The sequence below is a fragment of the Drosophila arizonae genome, chromosome 3 (assembly GCF_054131065.1).
Source record: "Drosophila arizonae isolate 15081-1271.41 chromosome 3, UAZ_ARI_1.0, whole genome shotgun sequence".
In the NCBI taxonomy this organism is placed as follows: Eukaryota; Metazoa; Arthropoda; class Insecta; order Diptera; family Drosophilidae; genus Drosophila; species Drosophila arizonae.
This window is the reverse complement of record NC_142923.1, coordinates 2021246-2045926: the sequence shown is the minus strand read 5'-3', so window position 1 is coordinate 2045926 and position 24681 is coordinate 2021246. Positions and strand designations below refer to the sequence as shown.

General features: G+C 36.8%; 3 protein-coding genes and 1 long non-coding RNA gene across 4 annotated transcripts; 1 reads left to right on the top strand and 3 right to left on the bottom strand.

Moving 5' to 3' along the window:
- Window positions 1-7886: 7886 nt before the first annotated feature.
- Window positions 7887-9734, bottom strand: LOC108611771 (uncharacterized). The gene has a single exon (XM_089464766.1). The coding sequence runs from the start codon at window positions 9694-9696 to the stop codon at window positions 9349-9351; it is 348 nt and encodes a 115-aa protein (XP_089320892.1). The 5' UTR covers window positions 9697-9734; the 3' UTR covers window positions 7887-9348.
- Window positions 9735-11091: 1357 nt separating this feature from the next.
- On the bottom strand, window positions 11092-11575 carry LOC108611775 (uncharacterized). The gene has a single exon (XM_018004568.2). It carries the CDS (start codon window positions 11525-11527, stop codon window positions 11198-11200), a length of 330 nt encoding a protein of 109 aa, XP_017860057.1. The 5' UTR covers window positions 11528-11575; the 3' UTR covers window positions 11092-11197.
- A 388-nt stretch (window positions 11576-11963) lies between these two features.
- On the top strand, window positions 11964-12593 carry LOC149269580 (uncharacterized). The gene is made up of 3 exons (XR_016269346.1): window positions 11964-12074; window positions 12133-12201; window positions 12261-12593. It is a non-coding gene; the product is annotated as an uncharacterized LOC149269580 (long non-coding RNA).
- An 11394-nt stretch (window positions 12594-23987) lies between these two features.
- Window positions 23988-24609, bottom strand: LOC108611776 (uncharacterized). The gene has a single exon (XM_018004569.2). It carries the CDS (start codon window positions 24512-24514, stop codon window positions 24209-24211), a length of 306 nt encoding a protein of 101 aa, XP_017860058.1. The 5' UTR covers window positions 24515-24609; the 3' UTR covers window positions 23988-24208.
- Window positions 24610-24681: the final 72 nt, after the last annotated feature.

The following is a 24681-nucleotide window of genomic DNA, read 5'->3' as shown; positions in this document are numbered from 1 at the left end:
TAAATAATTTAAATTTTGAAGTTATTCTACATCTTATTTGTTTATTTCCAATTTAACTAACATAAGTCAAATATTAAATATTTTCAAGATACTTTTCAAATTGATTCAACTAATCTTTTATGCATCTTTAATGTCTAACTGCTGAGCCAATCACAGTTTAGACTCCATTAAAGGACTTGACAAGATGTCAATATCGTTCACAAATGCTGTCACATGCACATAATTCATTCACTTAGTCCAAGTTTATTAAAGTTTCAATTTAAGCCGTTCTGGCTTCGGCTAGACAAGCCTCACAATTTCATTTCAATGGAGAGTTCGTCAATTTCCATTGGATTCCATAATTCCCAAAGCCTCGACTGCAATCATTAACTAACGGGTTAAAATTCAGCCCAGACCCAGGCAAACCATTTGGCCGAGCCAGAGGCAGCCTTTGGCTAGCTTTTTGTGTGTCTGCTGCTGGACTGCTCTCCATAAATTAAACATATATGTACTTATATCTAGCTGCAGATATCCCCCTCACACGGACACATCCACACACCCACACACACACATGCACGTGTGCTTAGCTGCTTGGCTCATGCGACAAGCATTTTGTATACGAAATTTCTAAATGGAATTTAATTTCCGGATTAGAATAGACATTTCATGCATTTTGGGGCTAAACTAAACTATGGCACACCATCGTCTGACTCTACAATTTTGGTCTCCTAGTTTATGGTCTGAGCCCTGCTCTATGCTTCACTGGACAATTACAAGAACAACAGGAGCAGGAGCCGGGGGAGCAGCTGGAGCTTTGGAGTTTTTTGGTTGGGTGTCACACAGAGTCTAAATACTTTCCAGCATTTGTGGTTCTTTTTTCATTTGTCTATTATTTTGCTAAGGGTAGTTTGATTTGTTGATTTGAATTATGTAATGTAACAAAATGAAGCGAAATTAGCTGCCATGATTCACTTAGATTTCTTAACAAATGCAATGGGATGTATACATACAAGATCGCTTAGTTATTGATTATCTCCCATTTAAAGTTTTATAGGAGGAACTTGTTCATTATATATTTTCTTAACATTGTTTATTTGTATACAATCAGAATCTTCTTATTAAATTTATTTCATTATTTTTTTTTAACCATGATTTACGCCATGCATTTTTTGAGATTCCATTACTAGTCTCATTCTATACGCCCGCAGAAATCATAGCGGCCTACATAAGTAGACATCTCGCTCTTACGTAGTCAACACACGGACAGCTGAATGTTGTCTGCTATCTTTGTCTCATTCTCGCGCTTACTAAGAGTCAGCGAGAAGTCAGAAAAGAGCAGCATGCAGCTACAACGCAAACTCACTCGAATAATACTTTTACAGCTATTTTAAGCAAGCGCTCAGCCACTCACTAACACTAGTGCAACAGCAGCAGTCAATCACGATCAAATTGAACAGAATCAGTGAGTTGTAAAGAGAATTTGCAATGTATATAGGAATATTGTATTAAAGCATTACAAAGCATGTACATACATTAAATTTATTTTAAAATATTTGATTAATTAGCTATCTATATACATCTATAGCAAAAGTAAGCGTATTTCAACTTCGACTTGCTGGTGCTTTATCGCACTTTTGTATTATTTAAAAATTGCCAGCTTGCCAATTTTCGTGTACGTACGAATTTTGTTATATCTACAAAAGCCCAAATGCAAACATAAACCGAGACAAAGCAAGTGAGATTTAGAGGGCGAAGCAGAGCCAGTACGAGAGGAGCAGAAAGAGAAGCGGGATTTCAGACAGATGCTTTGATTGAGACATGACAATTCTACTCGTTGCCTCAGTCCCCATCAGTTGAGCTGCCGAGGAAGTTTGGCATCAGATTTATGTTGTTCACATCGAGTTATTAATGTAATGCGTTTGTCCAGCAGACAATGTCAATAATGGCAATGACAATGATGCCAACAACATTCATGATGATGATGATGGTGATGATGATGATGATGAGATTGTGTTTAATGCTAGTTGTGTTTGATTTGTTAGCTAGTTTCAGTCTCTGTTGAGTTTAGTTCGGCTCTCGTTAAGCGAAAACTAAATTTTTTAATAGAGTGAAAATTGCCGGAAACACAATTAAAAATGGGGTTTTGCGCCATGAAAAGGCGGCCAAAGGCAGCAAAGGTAAAGAACGCCATAAAAGCAAATGAATTACTGCAGTGGGCCCTAGCACAGGTGGCTGTTTGTAGTTGGCAGGTGAAAGGTGAGAGATGGCTGCACAATCCGAGACAAAGCAGCTGCAAGAAAACAAAAGAAATCTAAAGCCGAGTTCTCAAATCAGCCAGAAAATGGAGCATGAGCCGAGTGGCTAGGGGTGGACCCACTGTGTGAATTGAGGTTCCTCCGACAGCGGAAGCACCTTGTTTTCGGGCTGACTGTTAGGCGAAACACACACATACGCACACCACACCCCTGCACTTCTAAGCCCCTTCACTCACACTTGGCTGTCGTTTATGGTCTTGTTTGGGGGCGATATACATAATATGTTCATTGTTTTTAAAACAACAGGTAAAACAGGCAGCCTGTCTGCTCTCGCATAGTCAGGTGTGGGTGTGTGAGAAAAAAAGGAGCGAAAAACGAGCGGCTAGAGGCGAGTGGCAGATAAAAAGCGAGAAATTAAGAAAGCAAAAGCCAACTGAGGGCAGCTCAAACAGTTGCCGCTAGTTGGAGGAAAAGTGAAAAGGGCAGCTCAATGAGCGAACTTAGATGAGACGTCATTATTGATTGTTGATAGTTGACATTGTTTTCAAAGAGATTGATGTGGAGGTAGATGGTGAGATCAATTGGAAAACTATTGAAAAACTAACTTTATTGAATTTTAGCGATGCATTATAAGCTTACCTTGAGCTCAACGATTTGTAATTACCTAAGAAAGCTACAGTTTCCGTTTTTGATAGTCTAAATAAATAAATATTGTTATAAATTCTATTGTTAGGATACCAAACTTGAAAACCATAAATTTCATGCAATCTCGAATAAATGCGCTTTATATAGTTTACAAATCTGTGAGTATTAGAGCTAGAGCTCGAAGTGTGTGTGAGAGAGAATAAGAGAAAGAGAGAGTAAGAGAGAGACAGGTATATTTATATATCGAGATAGAGCGAGAAATGGAATTGAACGCATGGGTAGGAAGATGAAGAAAAAGAGAGAGAGAGTGTGTAAGAGAGGGAAAGAGTGAGAGAGGGAGAGTAAGAGCGAGGGGAAAGTATTGCATTAAAATTGAAAAATATGGAATCGTTTTGATATATCACATATCTGAAGTATAATATACCGGAAGATTTCTGGTACTCAACTCTCCAACTCAATGTAAGCTATGCAATTGGATCTCCACACTACGCAACTCCCAGCCCGCCAATTCATGAAACTCATCTCGCACAAATTAAGCAAAGCTCAGGTCGTCAGCTTGAACTTTTGACGTGCGGGGCAGGCAGGCGGGCAGGCAGGCAGCCAGGTAAACCATCTTTTAGCCTCGGTGTTGGTACGTTAAACGGATAAGTTTTGTGTCTGTTAGCTGCTTTGTTAAATAATGAATGAACGAATGACCCACGGATGGAATGAATGCATGAATGACTGAATGAAAACATAGCCAAACAGGCGCCGAGAGCCAAAGACGTGAAAACCGAACTGAACTGCAAAACGGGGGCAAGTTTAACATGAATTATTATGTGCGGAAAAGTTCCATGAAGCTAGTCGAGTTGAGTTACCTAAAGGTGGACTCTTTGGAGACTGAGGGAGAGTGTAAATACACATACACACACACACACACGCACACATACGCAAACACGTAGTGAGTGTAGCTGTTCCGCTTGGCCTGCCAACTGGGCTCGGACTCTGCAACCGAAACATTTCTCTTATAATTTCTTTTTTGTTCTTTCTTAGTTTTAATATTTGTTTTTTATACTTTTTATACGCGTTCAATGGATATCAGGAGAGTATATTGGTGCGCCGAATACCTATCTCGAAGATAGGTATGATCTTAGTATTGAGAAGAAAGGGACAGCAATACAGAAGCAGCTGAAAAAGATCATAGAAATGATTTTCAGAACTGATCGATGAGTAGACAATTTACTAGGGATTACTTTAAAGACAATGAAATTGAAAGACAATGAAATTGAATTTATGAACAAGCAAAAAGTTTTGGAAGGAAAAAAACGAAAATTCGCCATACTTTTTGAACAGACCTCGCCTATTTTTCACAGTTATAGAGCTATTTTGATAAGCAAGTTATTGCTAATAGCCTTTCAAGGTATGTCCATTATCACACAGTATCGGTGGGCGTGGTAAAAAGGCTACAGCTATGTCTACTAGAGTTAATCGCAAACTATAGCTAAAATTCTTAAGTAATGTATTTTGATTATACAAATAGATCTTAAAATTCCATGAAGCAACTGCCTGAGGCCGTTAAAAAGTCTTCTTAGCTCTCCTATGAAAAGGCTTTCTTTTGAGCGCGCATCGTGCAGTCGTGGATGCTCCAGTCTAACACGCCTGCTTGTGTTTTGTTCTGCTTGTATCTGTTACATACAATTTGTTTTAATTGCGCAAAGTAGTTGGCAACACTATTAGTGTTGCCAATTAATTTTCATTTAACAAGCAGCCCGCAGGATTCACGACTCGTCCTGCTGCTGCTGCCGGCTGCTGCTGCTCTTGCTTGTCCTTTTCTTTATAAAATACTGTTGCCACCATTGTTGTTGTTGTTGTTGTTGTTGTTTTTGCTGTTGTCGCTTATGCTTTGTTGAGACATTTAAAACACTTGCATCTTCGCTGCGGCTGACGCCACATTTATCATTGATTAAACGCTTTTCTCTTGCCTGATTACAAAACGTAAATGCAGCTCATATATTCAGCGAGCTGAAGATGAAAAACCAGAAGGGAATTTTTCCTTTTTATGAAACATTTATGAAATATTACAACTTTGACCGACTTCTGAGAGGGCCTTGGTCGGAGAGCAAAAGTGTTTAACGACTTGCCAATTGTGATTGTTGCAAGGCCTTTCAATTGGGCTTTAATGGCTTGAGCTGTCGATTATCAATCAGAGCAGCAGTCAATCAATCAGACGAGGAGTCTATATATAGAATAATATTTATGTATGTATTTATGTAAGGATATATATTTTCGAGTCTTTTCACTTTATTGTTCATTGGTTTTCAATCAAGCAAGCAATCAACCAATCATATTAACTAAACATGAGGCTTAAAGGAAATAATTTAGTAATATATTAAGCAAAAGTAATATTAATATTTATATCTATCAAATTTTATTTTAATATCCTCAAATAATTCTTACACTAGCCTCGACTCAAAGCATCATTAGAATTAAGACTCTCTTTCTCTCTGTTAAGAGCCTATATTTTTAATTGTTTTGCCTTATAAAAAATCTTTCCAACTTGCTTCAAGGCCAATCAGACGTACGGTCAGTCATTCAATCTCTCAGTACGTCAAATCAATAAATCAGTTATACTTTTATATGAGTAAAGCTTTCCCTTTCTTTTGAGGTCAAATATCATGTTGGGTGTTGCTTTTACTTGGAAGCAACATTTCTCTCCCAGTAAGACTGCACAACTCTGAGATACCCTGTAAGCAGCTGGGAACTCCCAATAGTTAGGGAAGTTGGCCAACTTGCAGATATATAAAGGCATTTCGTGCCACATACATCATATCCATGTTCTACTACCTCTAATCATACCCATTAGCCCATGAATTTACGCAGGGTATTTATTAATACACCCCGTCTTTCCTAACGTTCTGCTTTTGTATATTCAATATTTTCTTACTGGGATTTTTATGAGGCAAAAGGGCGCCGAGTCGCGCCGCGGCACGAGGCGATGCTATGCGAGGGGATGGGATGGTGGGATGCGCGTGGTTTTAAACAATTTTTAATTAATTTACGTTGCGCACAATGCAGCCTGACAGCAGCTGCTTGCTATTAAACTCACGTAAGTGGGCTTAAGGCGTGGCACTTTGATGGCAGCCAAATGAAGGCGTAAAATGAAAATTGTTGCAGCAGCAACAACTTTTAGTTAATCAAATGACATGCAACACACACACGCACGCACACTCGCCCACACATTGTTGCAGTGGGCGTGGCTGTGACATACATAAATCAGTGTTACCCGCTCCAATCTACTTAATTGCTTAAGCAAAATGCTGCGCACTATTGAGCAATTATGCAGGCAAGCAGGCTAACTTCCTTTCACCTCCTCCTCCCTTGCCACGCCCCCTTTTCACAAAAGTATGCAAAACTTGACGCCAGAAATTAACAGCCCCGCCAGAAATGTCTTAATATACATATTCAACGATTTGGCGTTCGTCGTCAGCTTTTTGCGGGGGGCAGAGTGGGGACTTCCCCTCCCTTTTTGGCGCGTATAATTTATGCGCGTTTTAATTTCATTTGGTGCCTAACAAATGCCACGCCCCCTCGCTTGCCACACCCACCCGCCCTGCCGTCAATCGCCCAAATATGTTATTTTAACACCTTCAAGGTTGCGCCCCTCAGACACAAAAAGCGGAGAGCTCTGCCTGCCATCGTCCTTTGGATGGGTCGCAGTGGTGGCCCGGGTCTGGTGGCAGGAATCAATATGGCAACAGCTTGTTTTTATCCTTGTGGCAAAGGATATTAACAGATCCCTATCGCCAGCTAGCTGTTGTAACGGCATTAAGTAATTTACATACAAATTGTGCAAAAGGACGATGTTGATTCATTTGCCAGGAATTCAAAGTCAAGGCTGGGCCAGTGCAAGATCTACTGGATATACTTCCGTGATTTTGTGTTTGAAAACAGTTTAAATTAGTTTGAAATATATTAGCTGGAATTTCTCGAGTTTTCTATGCGCTTCTATTCCGTTTTGTAAATTTTTTAATATATTTATCTGATTAAATTTGAATGTTTTTAGCGTTTTAAATTAAAACAATAAGTTTTTTGTTTATTATATCATATAAGACTTATATTATGTTTATTTAATTATGTAAAATAGTTATTAGACATTCGGTTATATATAAAAATATTAATTATTTTAATCATTACATATAACATGCTTGACATCTGGCGAAACTATTTATATTTATATTTAACTTTTAATCTATACATATATTTATCATAATTATGATATTAATTAATTATTTAGCAAATAAAAAAATTAAAAATTTAATGAATACATTTATAATAACAAATAAATATATATCACATATGCCATATATGTATTTAAGCAGTTAATATATTAGAATTAGTTTTATTAAATTTGTATAAAATTTTAGATGAGCCCATGGAAACATATTGATATATTTTTTAATTTTATTATTAATGACTCAGCATTTCAATTTACTTATATTTATATCATATTTATACAAATACTTCCGCAGCTAAATGAACTGACTCGTTCTTTTATATTCGTATCAAATGAATGTGAATCCATTTTAAGTGTGTCTGTGTATATACATACATACATACGTATGTATTAGGAAAACGCACTCTAGATACAAATTATTTTGTAGTAGCGCGGCAAAACTTTTAACAATTTGACATTACTCTTGCCACAGCTGTAAGGAAATAGCATTCTTCTGTGAACAAGTGTATGCCATACAAATCCGAGTGTGTATGTGAGCACTGAGAGTAGAGAGTATTAAAGTATCAGAGAGAAGGAGAAGTCTTTCGACTTTGTGGAGAGAGCCTGTGGGAAGGAATGTTAGCAAAGCGCATAGATTATAAACAAAAATACTAAAATAGACATTCTGTTCACATTTTGCAAAATAGAGTATCTACTAGTCAGTCATTTCCAGCGTATGCAGAAATCTTTTCACTTAACTTTGTTCGTTTGCTCACAAAATTCTGCAGAAATTGAGGGCACAAAACAAAAATGAATTCTAGCTTAATTAAAATTTAATTATATCATATTCTAGACTAATTTCTTGAAATTACGAAAATAATTCATGCAATCTTGATTGATTGATTGATTGAAGCGCTTCTCAGTTGAGCGCCACCTTTTCGCTGTACTGAGGCGGCGGAGTCGATGGATAAGATTGCTGCCAATTGTTGGGCTGTTATTGTTGTTGTTGTTGTTGTTGCCGTTGTTGTTGCTGTTGTTGTTGTTGCTGTTGTGGTTGTTGTTGTTGTTGTTGTTGCTGTTGTTGTTGCTGTTGTTGTGGGGAGTAGGCCGGTGGAGCTTGGCGCTGCGCTGGCTGGGGCATGACAGCATACTGAGTGGTCCGTGAGACCACAACGGGCGCTGTCCGCATCGTGGTCACGCACTGGTTGACGCCCACGACACCTGTCGCAGGTACTACTATTACGTTGCCGTTCCTCATGCGCCGACACTGCTCGCACGGACCCCACAGCCAGCCAAACATGGCGCCCAGCAGTCCGCGCCGATGATAGCAATCGCAGCCCACAATTGTGATCTGCTGCACCTGAGCCATGTTGCGCCTTGAGTCGATTTCACCTGTGCTTCGCGATTCGAACTGAATGCCAAATGCGACTCAAGTCTCTTATTTATAGACCCCGTCGAGCCCATGTGTCTTATCAGCTATCATTAAGCTCTTATGTCTGATAGCACTAGATATTCACAGTGATTCATATTCATATTCAAGTTAAGATAACGCGAGTCGCACGCAGATCTACGGGCTCTGAGGGGGTTTTTACTTATATGCGTTGTATAATGAACGTGCAATGATTTATGGTCGCAAATAGTTTACAATATTCATTTGAAATTATTATTATTATTTTTTTTTTTTTTTTTGTATATATTTATAATTTCTTTAAGTATTGAATATTAATATAATAATTATTTATCTTAGTATTTATTATGCATTAAGTTATTTCACTGGGATTTTTTGTTACATGAAAGCTAAATATTTATGGTCACAAATGGTTGACAATAATTATATTAAATTATTTATTTAAATATTTATTTTTATTTATTAGAGACTATAATTCATATTAAATTAAATCGTCTTAATTATTATTTATTGTTTACTTTTTATTTATTTATCTTAATACTTATTATAATTAATACTAAAACATTTTTTTTTTTTTTTTGCCAGATGAGACGATGGGATGCCTTATAAAAGAAGTATATTTCTAAATATATACTTCAACTTTAAATTTTCGATTTTCTGACAGCCAGTCGGATATATTTGGATCAAACACGCATCCTTCTGCTCTTCGCTTTGTGTATATAAAAACATAAAACAATAATTTGAACTAATATAAACAATATTACTTTTATTCTTACAAAATAACTTAAGATTAGCAATAAAATTTCTTTATATGAGAGATATGCAGAGACTTCTACAAACAACCAAGAGTGCCTGGAGGCACAGCTCATTCAGTTGACTATCACGAAATCGTTGCACTTGGCTGGCAAGACGGAGGGAAATGCCTGCTGCGAGTTCTGCCAGTCGAGGGCCGTTTGAGCTGGAGTCACAGTCGCCAGTTGCGGTGGTGCTGCAACCACTTGTGGGCTGGTGGTGGTCACCACGACGGCTGATCCTCGCCTTCGTCCATTCAGTGTGACAGCCGCTGGACCTGAGGTGGGCACCACAACGAGATTGCGCTCCATCGAGCGCTGGCAGCGACGGCAGGGACGACCCCAGGCCCAAGGTCGCACCACATAGAGCAGTCCGCGACGATGATAGCACTCGCACTGAATGTTAACCTGTTGCACCGCCGTCATCTTGCTCGAGTGAGTACTGATGTACTGATGTCAAGCTGCCTCAAGCTGCTTGCATTTATAGTGCGAATGGATTTTTGAGTGTTATCATCGCTATCAGATATCTCTATCATCGTAATCTCCCACTTTTGTTATCAATAGTTGGCAATTTGCTGTGATTCATGGCGTATCGGTGATTGGAGGTCGTGTGGCGCCTAATGATTCAGCGTGGGGGCCACGGCTAGAGCTCTGCGCCCTTGAGAACTCAGCGCAGCGAGTGGAAGGCGTTTGCACACTCCACACACGTTTCGTAATGAGTACTTAAGCACTTGTCAGAGCGAGATAGCGAGAGAAGATAAGGGTCTTTCTGCAGCCGTTGTCTGATTACTCGAATATCTCAATAGTTGCATATTTGAAGGCAATCAAACCAGGTAATAACTGTTGTTGTCTATGCAGACAACTTTGAGTGAAAATATATTAAAGGATTATTTTTATACCCTACATCAACTGAGAGTTAAGAATAATGTATATAAGACAAAAGTGGGCAGGTCATATAACAGTAGTTATGTATGCATTCCTGCTGATGGAAAATGAAGGCGAGGTTTTCGCCTATCCTCTCATTTCACTGTCCGTCTGTCCGTTCGCCAGTCCGTATGAATGAATGCAACGATGTGATTTCTATCGTAGACGAGCTTTCAGTATCAGTATTTGATAGTCAGCTACAGATTTCTTACTAGCTTAAAGCTAATTATTATAGCAGAAGGCTAATATTAAGGGTGAAGCTGATAAATTGTTTAGGAATTACAGATTTCAATTTTCTAGCATAACTGTGGTCAGCAGTGCCCATTTTCTTTCTCTCTCTCTCTCTCTCTCTCTCTCTCTCTCTCTCTATCTCTTGCTCACTCTCTTCTCCATATGTTGTCAGAACGTGAATAGCATAGGCCCTCATAAAGATCAGTCACTGTTGATCATATTGATAGATAATACATTAGTTCTCATATAGGGGCTTGTCAAATAATAAAGGGCTTCATCGTGTACGAGTTGCGCCTCTTGAGATGTTCTTTAGATTGAGCACAAACTCTATATCCACACCTTCTATGAGTCTGACGTGGCTATTCAAGATTACTATAGATAAACCTTACATAAAGATCAATAATATTGAATATCTTAATAGCGAATTAAAATGAAGGTATTTCAGAATTTTTTGATTTTGTTGAAAATTTGAGGAAACGTAATATATGTATATATATATCATATTTATGGCCAATATCATCAAGTCTCGGCGTTAGATCATAGTTGATTGCAGCTAGATCAGTATATAATAAAGTCCATCCATAGAACCCTCGGAAACCTATAAATATGCATTCAATGCAATAATCGATATAGATATACTGGCAAAAAATGAGTAAAACGACTAAATTTCCATTTGAAAGAAAAGTTTATTAAGTTTTCCAATTCAGGTGAAATATTTTTGTTAACTTTATATACGTAATTCAATATTACAGTATTCCTTCACTTCCTTGACTCAGCTAATAACCAATGTTTCATTATATGCGGGTGACAATGTTTGCTGTGTGGTGACCACCTGCTGCACCTGTTGCACTTGCTGCACCTGTAGCCCTGGTACTGTCTGTGTCGTCGTTGTGGAGACCACAACAGGGGATGATCGATTCGTGAGGGCGGGAGTCACTGAGACGGCAGCTGAACCCTGGGTGGGCACGACGACCACATTGCGCTCCATCATGCGCTGGCAGCGACGACACGGACGACCCCAAGCCCAGGGCTTGAGCAGAAAGAGCGGTCCATGATGGTGGGGGCACTCGCACTGTATGTTCACCTGCTGTACCTCTGCCATGTTGCTCGCTTGTCGTTCGATTCGTTACTGAATTCAAAATAGTTTCGACTCTTGAATTTATAACACAACGATAATTTATCGATGGCTTCTTATCAGTTCATATTCTAATCCTGTTATATATCTTATCAGGGAAGTGCTTTCATGATGGATCTAGCCACCTTCGGCTGTGATTCATATGCTTAACTGAGGTCAGTCTTGCTGCAGTTTCTCTGACTCATGGGGATCTTACAGGCATAGCCCGATTAGCATATATCATGCCCAACTCCGATTCATATTCAGTCATAAAAGATTCTTTAAGCTAATCAGATTTTGATCACTTACATAAATTGGTAGTCAAAAGCTGTTATCAAAGACTTCATACCTTATCGATACTCATTTTACTATCTATAGCTCGGAGCAATGTATATCAACAAAGGGTTTTACATACTAGAGCCGGTTTTCTTATTGTTGCCCCAATCAAGTTAGTTTTGCGTAAGATCAAGTCTTGTCATATTCAACCCACACCACATTAAAACTACATAACGAACATCGCCAAAATATAAATATGGTAAGAGTTGAACTAATTTTCCACAAGCAATTCTTTAATAAATATATTATCTACATAGAACTCAAGCGTCGAGATCATTGCTGAGTTCAATTTCCGTGAAAGGAATTTCGTTTCAGGTACATCTAAAGTAATATATCTTAAGTAATATGAATACATTTCAAATATATAAATAACATTTCTTAACAGAGGAAGCAAAATGGAAATACATTTTGGAAATGGCCGAACGTACAGATAGAAGGAAGACTTGGAATAGACTGAATCGGATTTGTCGAGCTCGAATTCTTGAAAATCTCATAATTTTCGTTCCGATTTGCAGCTTGATAGCGGATCACGTATTTAAATATATAGATGGTCCGGAATCAAATTCAGTTTAAGAAGGCTTTCATGTTTCTCTGTTCAGATACTAAACATTAAAATACTTGAAGCTAAAATTAAGAAAAGGCGTATAGTATAGCTAAAAAATATTATAATTTGGTTAAATATTTGTTGCTGGTTCAATATATAACAACAATATAAAAATTGTCTGCATTTCCTTCATTTTTATATTATCACTTACAGATCAAAAATAACTTTCAAGAAAGTGTATTTTGTAGAGTAGTAGCAGTAGTCGTCGGCAATACGAAGAGTGTGAAGAAAAGATGAGCACAGCGGAAATCGAGTCGAACAGCCAAATGCTCGGAGTATTTATAATTGAACGAAAGAAAAGAGAATACAAAGAATCTCTGAATATAAATTAATTTTTTTATTTTATTTTTTTATTCATTGAATGTAGCTGTATGTTATTCCAGCCAATCAAACGTTGCTTGCTCGCAAGAATAAGCGAGTACATAGAAGATCGTGTGCGCCAAGCGATTTGAGTGTGAGAGACAGTGCGTGCTTATTAAGCCAGCCAATCACACGAGTGCTCGTAGTGTGAGCGTGTGTGTGAGAGAGAGCGGAGGCCGATGCTCAGCCTGCCAGTGTGTGTAAGAGCAGAGTAGAAAACAAGACTCAGTTCAAGCTCTGCACGATTGAAAGAAGAAGAACTGAAGCCAAGAGACGAACTCACGCAAGTTGAGCTAGCTGCGGAAGCAGAGCAGACTGCTTAACAGAGCTTCAAGCATTGTGCTCACGATGGAAAGAAGAAGACAAATGATCACTGTAAGGGACTGCATATGGGAGTTGGGCTGCACTTGACGCAGTGAATTGGCGGTGGGAAGTTGGTGTAGGAGAAATGGATTTTCTCGTATGTGTCAGTTCGTTCGTATATACATATGTAAGTACATACACTGCGCGTCATCAGGTTAGCGCCCCCCCTTACACTCATTTTCTTTTACGTTTTTCTCTTTGCCTATTGCACGCAACTTCTTGGTTTTTTTTTTATTTCATTATCATCATATGAGATGTCTCTCATACCAAAAAAAAGCGCGAGTGAAAACCCGTTATGTTTTATTTTCTATTCTTTTCTATTTTCGCAAAAAATGTGTGCACTTATTTTGCGTCATCAGATTAGCGCCCCCAAATGCAATTGTAATTATCTTGCTTATTTTGGCAATTACACTCACCAAATTTTTTGTGAAGCTCAAAGTATTCAATATATTTATAGTATGGGTAAAGAAACAATTTTATCTTTGGTTGAAAATCAAAGATTGAGGCATACTTTGAATCTAGACTATGCAACCATAAAATTGCTGAAAAAACAGGAAAAAACAGAAAACTAAGTGGCAATTTTCTTACAAATAGGGAAAACTATGGAAAAAACTATATAAGCGGCAATAATCAAGCGATTTCAGAAGGAAATAGAAGAGCATTAGTTCGGGAAGCTTCGAATTCCCATGAATCGACTGTAAACAATATTTATTATAGAACAAAAAAGAACTGTTTAATTGCAGTGTCAGGCAGCGAATGCCCTCCGTATTTTATTCAAATAAAGTCTTAGCCTAAAGTACATAAAGTTTACATAAAGAATTCTGTCGCTTATAGCAGCGGCAGAATGGGAGTATATAACATGCTGTATGTGTGTGTATATATGTTTGTATGCATATGCAGAAGGCATATACATTTAGCGTATAAGCTGCGGCGTGGACAAGAGCGTAACAATGCTTACGTTGCAGATCCCACGCTGCAGGCCAGTCTATACATAAGTGACCGATCATATTACGGCGCTTATGTATAGCTGTTATAATATAAGTAAAGCAACAAAGTGTTGCTATGTTGTGAGCATGATACTCTTACTTATATTTTAGGCATATGTCAACTTCATATATTGTATACACTACAATACTGTGAGCATATGCTTATATGACATACAACATACTACACCTCCCCTTTTTAAAAAAAATAACGTAATATAATGTAGTTATTTAAAATAAAAATTATTATTAGTTTTTTTTTGTTATGATGTATTCTTATGACAAAATATTTTAGGTGTTTACAAAAAAATTTGTTTTTTTTTTCAATTAATTAATTTTTGTTTCATAAATGTTTTTATTTTTTTTTTTTTGTGTATTATATGATATTTAGGGGGGAAAAAAAAAATTTTCTCTTTTTTTTTTTTGTAATTTTTTGTATTTTATACGTTAGTATTTCTATATATATATATATATTGTGTTTAATTTGATCAATTGATTATTTTCGGATTTTGTTTTTTTTGTTTTTAGTATATCAATATATAGGTTTGAAATAATCAAACAACCACTAATTTGGTTGGATTCTTTTTGAAAAATGAAAGAAAAACACTGCTTTTTTAAATCTTTTTTAGTCTATCCCTATGAACTTTCTGTGTTTTATTCTTACTATCTGTGTTTTTTATAACTATATTATTATTATTTTCTATACTAGTGACCTCAAATGGTCCTATATAAGCAGGCTCTAGCTTATGACCTGTTTCGTTTTTTAAATAGACCTTGTCTCCTATTTCTATTTTAAAATCTAATACTTTCTTATCATTTTCTTCTTTTTGTTTAATTTTATTGTTTTCTAAAAGTATTCGCGCTCTCTTATACGCGTGTTCTAGTCTAAACTTAACTTCTTTAGAATAATCTTCTATATTATATATAGGTTCTATGCTATTTACGCTATTAAATTGAATTGGTAGATTGTTCTGTCTACCAAATACTAATTCATATGGACAATAATTGTGAGTTACTGATGGAGTTGTGTTAAAACAATACACGAAATACTGTAACCATATGTCCCAATCAGTTTTATCTACTGATATATATGAACGAATGTACTCATTGAATGTCCTATGACTTCTTTCAACGGTACCTAATGTCTGATGATGGTGTGCTGTAGACGTTATGTTGTCTATTTTTAAATATTTGCACAGATCAGTTATAATAGAATTTTTGTATTCTGTTCCCATGTCCGTAATGAACGTCTTCATTGGACCGTACTTCAGAATAAAATCTTCAAATATAGCTTTGGCAACAGTTTTTGCGCTTTTGTTCGGAATTGGAATGGCTACTAAATATTTTGTTAAATCGCATATTAGCGTAACTGCGTATTCATTGCCATTTTCCGATCGTGGTAGTGGACCAATTGTGTCTACTATCACTCTGTCGAAAGCATATTGTGGTGTTTCAGTTATGATCATTGGTGATCTTGTATGTATTGTCGTTTTTGACATCAGGCATTTTGGACATTTCTTAATGTACTCTTTGATATGACGTGTCATATTTTTCCAATAATAATGTCTCTTTACTTTGGCCAAAGTTTTTGTAATGCCTGTATGACCTCCTTGTATTGGATCATCATGTAATGTAGACAAAATTGCTTCTTTTTCTTTTTCATTATTTATTATGGTCACCGGCTGGAGTAGCGCTACTCTTAAATTCTTTAATATATTATTGCCCATATTTTTAAAAGACTCTATTGAAATTGATTCAAAGATCTTTTCACTCGGTGCCATTTTTAGTTTGCTGATTTTATATACCCCGGCTTGTCGTTCAAGCCTTTGGAAAAACTGACCTAAGTCGAGGATTCCATTGGAGTATAAATCGCTAACTGTAATTCTTGCTATAACTTTTTTTCCATGTTTCAATAAACATGTAGAATCTGTTAGTCGCAAGGTCACTACTTTTCGTACCTCGTCATTTGTGATGACTTCGTATACGTTGGGCTTAGAAGCTTGTTTTAGACTTTGCCTTGGCAATAGTCTCTCTTTATTATCTGCGCAGATATTGTTTTGTCTACTTTGTTGCCTGGTAGTGACTTTCAGGACTTTTTTGTTCATATCAATTAAATCGGATATTTTTATCCTAGATAAAGCGTCTGCTACAAAATTGTCTTTTCCTCTCAGATACTCTACCGTGAAATCGTATTCTTCTAACTCGAGTCGCATGCGTGTTAATTTTGAGCTTGGGTTTACCATAGAAAATAGGTATGTTAAAGGCCTGTGATCCGTTCTAACTGTGAAGTGTTTGCCATAAATATATGGTCGGAAATGTGTTATTGCCCAATGTATTGCTGCTAGTTCTTGTTCTGTAGTACTCTTATTGCTTTCACCTTTAGTGAATGTTCTTGATGCATATGCAACTGGGAGCTGGTGTCCATTATAGTTTTGAGTTAAAACTGCACCACATGCTTGTTTGCTTGCATCTGTGATTATGCAAAATTCTTTGCTAAAATCAGGGTACTGTAGTAGATTTGGTTGAACAAGTTTATTTTTTAGATATTGGAATGCTTTTTCACACTCTGTTGTCCATTCAAATGGGATATTCTTTTTACATAATCTTGTTATGTGCCGTGAATGTTCGGCGAAGTTTTGTATAAAACGTCTATAGTAATTGCAAAATGCAATGAATCTTCTAGCGCTGTCTGCGTCCGTAGGGACAGGATAATTATTAATGACATCAAATTTGCTGTCATCTGGTAAGATTCCTCTATCTGTGCATCTATGACCTAAGAATGTCACCTCGTGCATGAAAAATGAGCATTTTTCTGGATGTAGTTTCAGATTATGTTTTCTGCAAACATTGAAAACATCTGTCAAATTTTTAATCATATGTTGTTCAGAACAACCAATGACGATTAAATCATCCATGTAAAGGAAAGCTTGAGTGGCCTCTAGACCTGAGAATGCTATTGTCATCATTCTCTGAAAAGAATTAGGCGCTATCTTTAGACCAAATGGTAATCGCGTAAAGCGATACGAACCATTGTTTGTCGAAAAGGACGTTATATCTCTTGAGTTTTCCTCAAGTTCAATTTGATGGAAACCTGACATTAAATCGAGGCATGAAAAATATTTTGCTCGACCCAGTTGATCAAGAATATCGTCAATTCTGGGGAGTGGAAACTTATCGGACAACAATTTTTTATTTATTTGGCGATAGTCAACTACTAATCGCCATTTTTTTTCTTCTGTGCCCGGAAGGGCTTTTTTGGGAACTAATAAAAGTGGGCTATTATAGGATGAAACAGACGGTTCAACAATATTCTGCTCAATTAACTTTCCAACTTGGCGTTGGATTTCCTCTATTTGGCTATGCGGACATCGATAATTTTTCACGTATACTGGCTCATCGTCTTTAAGTCTCAATTTTTGTTTATAAAAGTTGTTTATTGTGATTGGTTCGGTTTCAAGTCCGAAAACATCACTATATTGGGTGCATAGTTTCTCAAGTCTTTCTTTAAATAAGGGTGGAAAATTCTTTTTTAATTTGTTAAGTACGGACTCTGTTCTATTATCTTTGGAATTTTGAACTACATTGTAGTTCGAAAGTGATTCAAATTTCAATTTATCTATGTTTACTATTTGATATGTTCTGGTTGTATTTAAGATTCGGACAAACGCATTCTGGGCTGTTGTAATTGTATTTGCAACATAGACACCCGGTTTAATTTCCTGATTGGGAATTAAAATATTTTCTTCGGACGAAGATAATTTAATTTTGCGTATCACCTGGGATCTGGCTGGTAGAAGGGTTGAGTTAGTACCAGACTTAAATGTTATTGGAACATAAATGGGATACGTTAAGTTTTGCGGTCTAATTATAAACCAATCATCTGAGCTATTATAATCTAATTTGCAATTAAATCTTTTAATGAAGTCTAGTCCTATTATTCCATCGCATGGGATTGCGAAGTCTGATCGAAGTATGTGAAATTTGTATGGAATAATAAATTTGCCTGTTTGTAGTTCAATTGAGGCTAGTCCCTTGGAATTTATTATTCCTTCACCTATGCCTCGAATGTCTATGATTTTATTGGTTTGGATGTCATGAAAAACATCCGAATTTTCTTTAACAATTGAGATATCTGCACCTGTGTCAATCAAAAATGTTATGTTTTTATTTGTTGCAACATTTTTAAATGACACGAAGTTATTGAGACTTAAATTGACGGTAAAAATTCTTTTAGTTAATTTTGAGTATCTGGAGGCGTTTGGGAGTTTCCCGGAGCTTCCTTGACAATTCTTATGTTATTGTTGTGGCCTCTTGTCGAGTTGCCACGGCCTCTTGAGTTGCCTCTATATCGGCTCTGTCCTCTACTGTATGTGTTGTTAGTTTGGTAACCATTATTGTGGTTATTACCTCGACTGTGGTAATTCCCACGGTTACCCCTATTGTTTTGTCTGTGGTAATACAGGACAGCATTTGACTGACCTGTTGCCTCAGTACAACTGTTGACAAATTTGCATACGGCTTCGTTCATGTCATTAAACGTTCCCGCCTGCATGATAAGTTTTACCTTATCTATAGAGCAGTTTTGGGTCATGGCCTTTACAGCTAAAGTTGTACTATATTTGTTTGCTAGTTCATATGTTAAACCATCGCTTATATACGCACCTTCGAGAGCTTTTGCCAAAGTTGCCACCTCTTGAGTGTATTGATTGGCTGTCTTGCTTCTTTGCTGCAGGTTAAGGATTTTTGCAGATAATACCTCTACAGATTCTCCTTTAACCGACTTTGATAAGCTAGCAATAATGGCGGGAATTGTCTGCTCATTGCTTATCAAATTACGTGCGTTACCCTTCAGTTTAGTTTTTATTAGGTTTATGGCAACTGCTTCGTGGCTGCCCTTTAGGGAATCTATAAGTTCCAAAGCATCCACGAAACTACGTAGATTTTCAGCTTTTCCATCGAACTCTGGCATGAGTGATGAAGCTAACTTTAAGAAATCTACGACAGTTTGGGCCATTGTGTCTTGTTGTATTTTTATATCAATTTCAGACACATGGAAAGTAGCGGGCGTATTAAGAATATTCGGCACGAATATATCTATTTTGTGCCTTTCTGAGATGTATAGAAGGTTTTCTCTCAGCCTTTTAAGTACATCATTTACTTGAGTGTTGTGCAATTGCGTAAGTCTTGGTGCGTTATTATAAACTATCTGACGAACGTTGTTGTAGATTTCAACCAAATTTTGCACATGTTTTATTTTTGTTTGAATTGTTATCGAGGCGCTCTTATTGAGGCACTTAAACGATTTGTCAAACTCTACACGTTGTTGTTTGATGTTGGTCACAATTTCTGACCATTCCATCAATTATAGTTCGTATTTTTTTCTGTTTATGACTGCATCTTATCGATGCAATCGTACAAGTAGTATCGTAGCCGAACCAAGTATTGGATGTTCCTCAACTATGGTTCTAACCATTACATAAGGTAATGTGCTAAGTGCTTTGCCTTTTTCTATTTGAGTTAGGCCAAATAGCGGGCTTGCGATACTTCCAAATGTATCTATATATTTATTTTCGAAATCAGATACTGGAATGAATTCGAAATGCCGTTGTAATATTGTCAACGAGTTTACTCTAAAATTCGGTTCTTTGTTATAAATTTCTTGTATTTTTCCGATCATTTTAGAACATTTCGAAGTACGAACTATTTTAGTTGGCGAATTCTGCAATATGTCAGATAATATTCGGATTTTAAACTTTATCTAAATCGTTTGCACGACTTAGATACCGTTTTTTTAGTGTACGCTTGTACAATAGATACGCTTTCATTAACAGATTTAAAGCCGTTAAGGCCACCAACAGAGCTAGTAGCAGTGTATGCGTTTCTAGATGTGGTGTGGTATCCATGACTTCTACAACATTGACCACATTTGCTGTATTATCAGCAGCCTTTGAGGTTTTGCCTCCCATTTTGATCTTTTAAAGTAAATTTTCTATTTTGTTTATTATTATGTTTTTTTTTTTTTTTTTTATTTAAAAGGTTTTCTCTTTTTTTTTTTTCTTATATTCTAATCATTTAATTTTATAAGTATATTATGAAATAAATTAAAATAAATTTATTTTCAAATTTCTCTTAAGTCAATCTTTTAAAGTAAATTTTAAATTTTGTTTATTATTATGTTTTTTTTTTTTTTTATTTAAAAGGTTTTCTTTTTTTTTTTTTATTCTTATATTCTAATCATTTAATTTTATAAGTATATTATGAAATAAATTTATTTTCAAATTTCTCTTAGGCAAGCCAAAAAATTTTGTGTGTCATTTACGCACCTCCGTGCATGAATAGACGCAATAAGGACTAAAAAGAGGGCCCTCGCAGTCTGCTGGACACCTCTTTTTTAGTACGGGCAATTGTTTCTTTGGTTGTGGTTCCACAACCTCTACTCTATCTGCCAGTTTTTCAATATTTTTACTACCGTTAACCTTATCTGAACTGGCAGATTTGTTTTTTTTTTAATTTTTTTTCTTCGGAGTCGAGAAATTCGATCTCCGCCTGTAATTTTACTGATGTATCCCAACTTAGTTGTTGGGGTCCATACAGTAGCCTATGCAGTTCGGCCTTACGTTTCTTTATTCTATGTAAGACTCCACTGCGCCTAGTTTTTCTTTTCATTTTTTTTTATATCGTTTCAAGAATATAATTTATTCATATATACATATATATATATATATAGAAGTCTATATTGTTTTTTTTTTTTTTTTTTAATTTCTGTTTCAAATTTCTATCATTTCCCCTTTTTTTTATCAATTATTATTATTTTCTTTTTATTTTTTTTTTTTTTTTATTATTTTTCCTACTCGACCAACGCAGTGGTCTTCCTGTCTAAATTTTGCATGGCTTTACGGGCCATGCGCTATACCGAGCAACGCAATCGTCGCTCAGTAGTACAATTTTACAATGTATAACTAAAATTAAATTTTATATCTTAATATATATTATTATAGTCTATAACGTTGCGCGCTCTGAGTAGCGCTGTCGGTTCACATGATCCTGTTGTAGGGCTGGGCGTGGCCGGTGCAGGTCCTTGCACAGGCTTTTTTTCTGCATTAAATTGGCCCAGCTTGGCGCGCTGGGCGTGGCCGGTGCTGGTCTTCGCACAGGCTTTTTTTTTATATTTATAGTTGATTATGTCCGTTGTTGCTGCGGCTCATTGTTGTTGTTGTCATTTGGTTCGAGGGCCGAGCTTGGCGCGCTGGGCGTGGCCGGTGCTGGTCTTCGCACAGGCTTCTATATTTATAGATGATTGTTGCTGATGTTGCTGCTGCTGCTGTTGTTGTTGTTGTTGTTGTTATTCAGTTTCTGTTGTTGCTTTAGCAGTTGCTGCTGTTGTTGTTGCTGCTGTTGTTGTTGCTGCTGCTGCTGTAGTTGTTGCTGCTGCTGCTGCTGTAGTTGTTGCTGCTGCTGTTGTTGTTGTTATTGTTATTCAGTTTCTGTTGTTGCTTTAGCAGTTGCTGCTGTAGTTGTTGCTGCTGCTGTAGTTGTTGTTGCTGCTGCTGCTGTTGTTGTTGTTATTGTTACTGTTGCTCTTGTTGCGCTATTGCGCTGCTGTTGCTGCTGTTGTTGTTGTTACATCGATTAGATATATTGTGTTTGCAACTTATTTGAAAATCTTGCCCTGGTTGAATTTACGGCCATCATTGTCCACCGAGAACAGCCCAAAGGTATGCAGCCACATAACACTTATAGTTTTTAAATAAAAATATACAACAGGCACTTGAGTGACACTTGTCACGGTCGCCATGTAAACAATATTTATTATAGAACAAAAAAGAACTGTTTAATTGCAGTGTCAGGCAGCGAATGCCCTCCGTATTTTATTCAAATAAAGTCTTAGCCTAAAGTACATAAAGTTTACATAAAGAATTCTGTCGCTTATAGCAGCGGCAGAATGGGAGTATATAACATGCTGTATGTGTGTGTATATATGTTTGTATGCATATGCAGAAGGCATATACATTTAGCGTATAAGCTGCGGCGTGGACAAGAGCGTAACAATGCTTACGTTGCAGATCCCACGCTGCAGGCCAGTCTATACATAAGTGACCGATCATATTACGGCGCTTATGTATAGCTGTTATAATATAAGTAAAGCAACAAAGTGTTGCTATGTTGTGAGCATGATACTCTTACTTATATTTTAGGCATATGTCAACTTCATATATTGTATACACTACAATACTGTGAGCATATGCTTATATGACATACAACATACTACACGACCACCAAGATTAGGGATAAAATCGGTGTTAAGACGAGCTTCTCAACGGTCCAAAGAGCAATAAGGAAAGTTAATTACCTAAAGAAACAGTATGTAAAAAAAAAGACACCAGTCGATATGCTGAGAAAAGAAATACGCATTAATTTTGGCCGGGCGAACATGACGTGGTTTATCCAATGGCAGCATGTTGGCTTTTCTGATGAGAAAAATTGAATTTGGAAGGAACTGATGGCTAAATTTATTATATCCATGACCTACGCATAGAAGAACATAATTTGGAACGGTTTCCAAGCCGTTGCGGCGGGGGGGTGGTGTGGCATTGATGTAGGGTGCAATATCTTACTACAGCGCTTGTAAGCTTCAATTTTTGACATCGCGCATGAACGCATAGGACTATAACACCGTGTTTAAAACTGCGGTTCCGCATTTTTATAACCTGTCTGAAAACCGGCATTAGATTTCCCAGCATGATAATGATCCAAATCCAAATCCAAATCCCTGAAGTCCTGGATTCAGGGCCAAAAAATTGATCTCATGGAGTGGCCACCATACTCACTCGACCTTAATATCATTGGAAACGTCTGGGGATGGATGGTCAGGAAGTATATGAGTCCGGAAAGCATTATAGTGCAAAGACAGAGTTAATCGAAGGTACTGAACACGCTTGGCCAACCATATCCTTGAACAATATTGAACAACTTTATAATTCCACTCCTAATCGAATTTTTGAAGTAATTTCAAACAAAAAACGGCACTACGCACTACTAATATTACTTAAAAATAATAATAGCTTAAAATACGGTGTTATTTTTGGTCATTAGCTTAAATAAATTGAATTTAGCGTAGGGGGCGCTAATCTGATGACCAAATTTTTGTTACATGTTTTTTGTACATTTTACAAAAAAAATTATTTAAAAATAATCCTTAATGTTACAGTAGCCATTCTTTTTGTATTTTAAAAAGAAATAAACGGAGTATAAAGTAAAAAAATTTCAAAGATGGAGCTCTGATGGTTTAGATTTTATTTAGCTTTGAGGTTGAGTGTAAAGGGGGGCGCTAACCTGATGACGCGCAGTGTATGTCTATTAGTAAGTAATAAGAAGCATTGTCTATGACAAATGCAGCCGCCAAATTAAATTTTGTATGTGAGCGATGCATTACTGCATGTATGCGAGAGTATGTATATGAAAGGTAGAACACAAGCAAAGATGAATAAAAGTTAATAAAAATAGTTTATATTGTATATATATATATATATATCTTATATCTTTTAAAAGCTAATGATATTTATTTTTAAAACAACCTGTATAAATCATTTTATCAGCAGAATTAAATTTACCAAAAGTTTTCTCTTGATACTTTATGTATTAGTATAAAAAGCTATATAGGAATTATAGGAAATATGCCTAACGCTCCAGCTAAAACCAGAAACATACACCCGAGCCAAAAGTATTGCTGCCACCAATGGCAGAATTTCAACTTAAAGCAAAACACAAATTTAAGATAATTAAAATAAATAAATTTTCATAATGCCATTAAAGCAATTGTCACATTAGTCAAAAGCTTTTAATAATATTAAACACATTTAGTCACAACTTTTACATAACTTTTTACATTTATGCGATTGACAAATAACAAATAGAAACTTTCAGTTTTGTTTGGTTTTGTTAGTCATGTAATTTAATTAATAAAAAATAAATACGGTATTTTGTTGTTGTTCTACATTTGAATGCGAATCCAATGTGCGCTTGTTACCAACAGGGCCGCTGTTGCTCCACAATGACGACTTCCTCGCGTGGACGACGCCCGCCGATGTTGAACTCGATGAGTGGTCGACTGGGTCGCACCACATCCACCTCAACCATGGGTGGTGGTTGGTAGACAGCCGCTGGTTGGATCACCTCAACACATTCCGGTCTGTAGGAGGGATAGCGCGAGCCGACATCGATCTCAACAACGGGGCGTGGCAGACGTGGTGGCACAATATCCACCTCCACAATAGGACGTCCATGATGATGATGGTGGTGATGGCGGCGCTCGTCGTCGTAGTAAGACATGATTCCTTACTTATATATCTCTCTGAATATCCTTAGGTCTCGTTGTAGCGCCTGCTCTGGCGATTCTTCGTTAACTGAACTAGTTTCGCAACTGCTCAACATATTTAAGCAGACAGTTCGCAGGTGGGTACTTTTTTTTTTTTGTGTGTAATTGGGAGCTTAGTTCG